The sequence below is a fragment of the Notothenia coriiceps genome, unplaced genomic scaffold, assembly GCF_000735185.1.
Source record: "Notothenia coriiceps isolate Sejong01 unplaced genomic scaffold, NC01 NC01_scaffold00035760, whole genome shotgun sequence".
In the NCBI taxonomy this organism is placed as follows: Eukaryota; Metazoa; Chordata; class Actinopteri; order Perciformes; family Nototheniidae; genus Notothenia; species Notothenia coriiceps.
Window position 1 is genome coordinate 72,550 of NW_011368461.1, and position 4,658 is coordinate 77,207.

The 4,658-nt window shown below is 41.8% G+C and overlaps 1 protein-coding gene across 1 annotated transcript in view; it reads left to right on the forward strand.

The window, feature by feature from the left end:
• Positions 1-3,301, forward strand: part of LOC104963183 (rho GTPase-activating protein 7) — a 51,364-nt gene extending 48,063 nt beyond the window's left edge. Inside the window, exon 17 of the mRNA XM_010791745.1 lies at positions 1,917-3,301. Coding sequence (XP_010790047.1) covers positions 1,917-2,025 — 109 coding nt within the window. The 3' untranslated portion in view covers positions 2,026-3,301. The remainder of the gene's footprint in view (positions 1-1,916) is intronic.
• The last annotated feature ends 1,357 nt before the right edge of the window (positions 3,302-4,658 follow it).

Below are 4,658 nucleotides of genomic sequence, written 5' to 3' on the forward strand. Positions count from 1 at the left end.
AGGGCAAAATGGACACACGAATTCAACACGAAAATGAACCTTCGCAAGGTCCTTCGGCAATTTTTTGGCATGCCAAAGATTTTGCCACCGCTCACGAAGTTGCTGCCGGAGCCATAAGAAACTCCACCGGCGGTCATACGATGGCTTAAGATGCCCTCACGAATGTCCCGATGTTGTTACCATCAGAGCTGAATTTGAACTTTTCCTTTATCGTGTGTCCATCGGGTTGTTTTATTGCACAACAAAATCATGTAAACATTTTGTGTAAATAACCCAATTTGTGTTCTGTGAAACTGAAAAGGATATATTATATTATTTTGAAGGCGAGTTGACAGGAGGTTGTTGTTGCTATGGAAACAACATTACGGAGAAAACTTAATATCTTCTACATATAAAGACGGATAAAGTAAAGAACAAAGTCTGAAAATATCAGTACAGTATCATAGTACTTTAACATAATCGTTTTTGTTACTTTCGTTGCAGTTGTATGTCTTAAATGTAATGTAAATGTTGCCTTTGTGTGTGGTTCGGGGCCATCTTCGTGCGAAATTCACAATTCCATATTCGTGTGTCCATCGGGTGTCAATTTCGGGACAGTGTGACAGGGGCTTAATAGAGAGACGCAAATATAACTTTTACAAGTGAATACCGTGATGTGTTTGGAAGGAAAAGCACAGATGTAACGACATTATTGATATCAGGCGTGTAACTTTTACATCTTTTTTACTTCATGGTTCAGATCAGCTCTGCTCGGCTCACTTTTGATAGCAGGTCTTTCTCTACTTCGTTTCCCAATGTTGTTAAGCACCCAGGGTTTAAACTCAACCTTCTAGTGTCGGCTTAGGTCATTTTGAACCTAAACAGAGGAGGAACAAAAAGAGTGTATGGTATTAACTTAATTAAAGGTCCCCTATTACACTGTTTTTCATCAATATATTATAGGTCTCAGATATATACAAAACATGTCTCTGAAGTGTTTGGCTCGAAATACCAAACAGATCGTGCATTGTAGCATCCCATAAACCCCTCTGTTTCAGCCGTGTTTCAAAAGTGCTGATTCTCTGGTTTTTATAAAAATGGATCAGGACAAATAGTGAGCAAATCCTTTTTCCTGAAACGTTCTGAATCTCTTTACACAGACTGGACAAGTGTATGTATAAAAGACATGAAAAGGTGGATTTAGCATGACCTTTAAGGTATAACCTTACCATGCTGTGGAAATGGGGCATAATGATGAAAAGAAAATTGGGCTGATAAAACTGAAAGAATGTCTTCAGTGAAAATGGTAAGGATCTTTAAGAAGAATTCTTATTCCTGGGATTATATCAGCTGGAATGCCAAATCTATCAAAATCAAAATGTAACACTCAAATTGTGGGTTATTGATTTTATTTGAATATTCTTGTGTTGTGTGGGTCATGACATCTTAACATATTTCAATAGACATTTAAAGCATCATTCAGTACAGTCCTAATAAGCATATGTCTATCCAGTAGAAGAAAAACATTTGGACTAGTAACATAAAAGATCCAGCATGAAGGACTTGTTCTCGTTGTCCTCCATGTAGCACTCAACACAAAATGTGTTGCTTCTCTTCCTCGGGGGTTTAAAAATGTATACATGGCATACATTTTATTCAGGACCGGGATATGATGATGTATTTAAGTTCATCCCAAAGGGCCTTAATGTCCCATAATGGTGTCTTTACAAGATACATGTATGTAAGGCTATATGGGTGTTTTTCTACTAATTAATTAATATTCTTTCATAATATTAAATATTCAGCATTGACTGCCTTTTCAGCTTATAATTATGCAGCAGTGAAAAGTAAAGCTGAGGAAGTTTTTTTTTCTCTCTTTATGTACGACTTTCTCCTACCTTTAATCCGCTAAAATACTTTTCTTTCCTGTTTTCCAGGGGCCGGTCGCAGGAGTGGCACTGCAAAGTGAGCGGACATCTTGTGGCCTCCGGTCTGCTGGCCATCAGGGACTCCTTCAGAGCCGAACACAAAGAGACCAACATTTAATGCAGATGTTGTCACCCTGAACTCGTAACTTAGTCAAACTATCAACCTCATGCAGAACGCTGAAAAAAGGGACACCACAGCATCGTTTTCTCATGACTTTTTGAAGCTTTGAAAGTGAAACTCGAGCACAGCATGGTGGCCTCCGAGGGCGTCCCCCAAACATTTGTATCTCCTTGGAGTTTCTGTATGTGTTCGTTTGTTTTGTCAGTGACCTTGCAGAGTGCCAGCAGCTGCCCTGCACTTCCTGCTGCGTCTGCTATGCTTCACACTCACAGAAAAATGCAAACCCTGGCAAGCTTTGACAGAGGACATCGGAGGGAGGATGAAAAGCTCGACTTCTTCTGAGCGAAAAAATGGCGAGACATAGCAAGTGGACAATGTTTTTTTTAATCAGGAACTGACTTTGTTACCAATTGATATATATACATGATATCAAGAAAAACGTCAGGGGGAAACACATGGTAGCTTCCTGGACGAACACAGGAAATAAGGACAGAGAACATCAGGAAACAGACACCAGACATTTGGCTACAGTAAAAAGGAAATAAGGGGAAACGGTCAGAGTGAATGCTGGGAAGCAACGGGCGTTATAGCACCTGTACTAACCCTAAAACCAGGAGAGAGAAAGTAGACAGCCGCCGTGAAAAATGATGACAGGGTGCCATGGATTCAGCAGGGACGAGGAATTAGGACACTAATGGAACGTCTATTTGTCCCATTTCAATGACTTTTCTCACTTTTAAATTCATTCCCATGTGAATTCACCCCGGAACAGGACACACGTGTGACAGTTCAAAGACGAGCGATATCTACCTCTCCACAGGAAGACGGCACAGTAACGTGACTTTGAAGCACGACAAGGTTGTGATTTGACGGTGTGTGTGTGTGTGTGTGTGTGTGTGTGTGTGTGTGTGTGTGTGTGTGTGTGTGTGTGTGTGTGTGTGTGTGTGTGTGTGTGTGTGTGTGTGTGTGTGTCAAAAGAGAAATGGAGATATCTGTATTCCTGCTAACAGACCTCACTGACAGCTTCACTTTAAACTGAGCCGATACGATTAGTCAAAATAGTGATTTGTCAATCAAATTCATTGTCTCTCTCAATTTTCAAGCAAAAATACCAAAGCTCTCAATTTTGGGAATGTGCAGCTTTCCTGCGTCTCAGGTGATAATAATCTGAATATTTTTGGTTTTCTAGTGTAGGAATATATTGTTTGATATGTACATATATATCTACTTGCTGCAGAAAATGAGGAGAATCTGTTATATTAAAATGATGTGGATCCACAATTAAAATAAAACTGCATCTGCTGGTTTTTTCCCAGAGCCCTTAGAGAAAAAGGTAGATGATTTCTGTGTAAGGAAATCTTTTAAATACAAATGTTAACACTTATCTCTGGTTGCCACTCCGGTCTGTATAACAGCCATGTAGAGCTTTGTATTTAAACTAAGATGCTCTTAAGACATTATCTAAATACTTAAACACTCCCACGATCAAAAAGGTGGTAATGTTATTTTCACGCCCCCTTTGAAAAGCAAAGATAAGGTGCGTTCCAGAGCAGGCTTCAGAAGCAGCCGCCGAGCCGAGTATATAAGATATTCATCACGGCTGTAAAAGATGAAAGTATGACTACGGCAGCGTCTCTGCTGCTGCTCCACAAACACACCGGGAACATGCAGCGAACACATAGGAGGTCGCTTTTAACGCTATTTACGGCTCTGTCATTTCGCTGATGCTCTTTGCCCTGAGCAGCTCTCACTGAATGCCTCTGTGTAGTTAGCAGGCCAAACGTCACTTTGTAGTTCAAGGTTGATTCACAGAGGCATTCAGTGAGAGCTGCTCAGGGCAAAGAGCATCAGCGAAATGACAGAGCNCGCTTGGGGGGGAAAACCTTTTTTACTGACGTCAGTACACAGTCCCAACTATTGCGTGGGGTGCTACGGACAAAGTAACAATAAAGCCAGTGCTCACCGCACTGAGTATGACTTTTCCATGCCCGCCGCACACACAAACTCATATGGAAGGGGCGGTCTCTCCCCCCAACAACAGTGCATTACATAACTGTGAAACTTATCATAACAGGGAGGCGTGTGGTGCAGTGGGTTGAGCATTGGTGATCAGATCAGGGGGTCACAGGTTCAAACCCCACTGCAGTCATGCACTGCATGTCGTTGTGCCCTTGGGCAAGACACGTCACCCCAAATTGCTCCTGTGGGGATTGCCCACAGTATTGAGTATGTAAGTCGCTTTCAATAAAAGCGTTTAACAAGTGACATGTAATGTAATAACTGTGCACATCTTATACTTATTTGATAACTACTATATCCCTTGGTTACTTGAACACGCTACAATATTATTAACGAATGTCCTTATTAAAATAAGGTAGGACGTAGTAATACTGTAACATATTTCAGCCACTAGGGGGGGGGAATTCCCCCCCCTGCACCCCCGCAAAATCCGCCTATGGGCAGCACCCCCCCCAAAGCAGTAAACCTAGGGGAAACACTGCTGTGTGTTCGCTGCATGTTCCCGGTGTGTTTGGGGAGCAGCGGCAGAGACGCTGCCGTAGTCATACTTTCATCTTTTACAGCCGTGATGAATATCTTATATACTCGGCTCGGCGGCTGCTTCTGAAGCC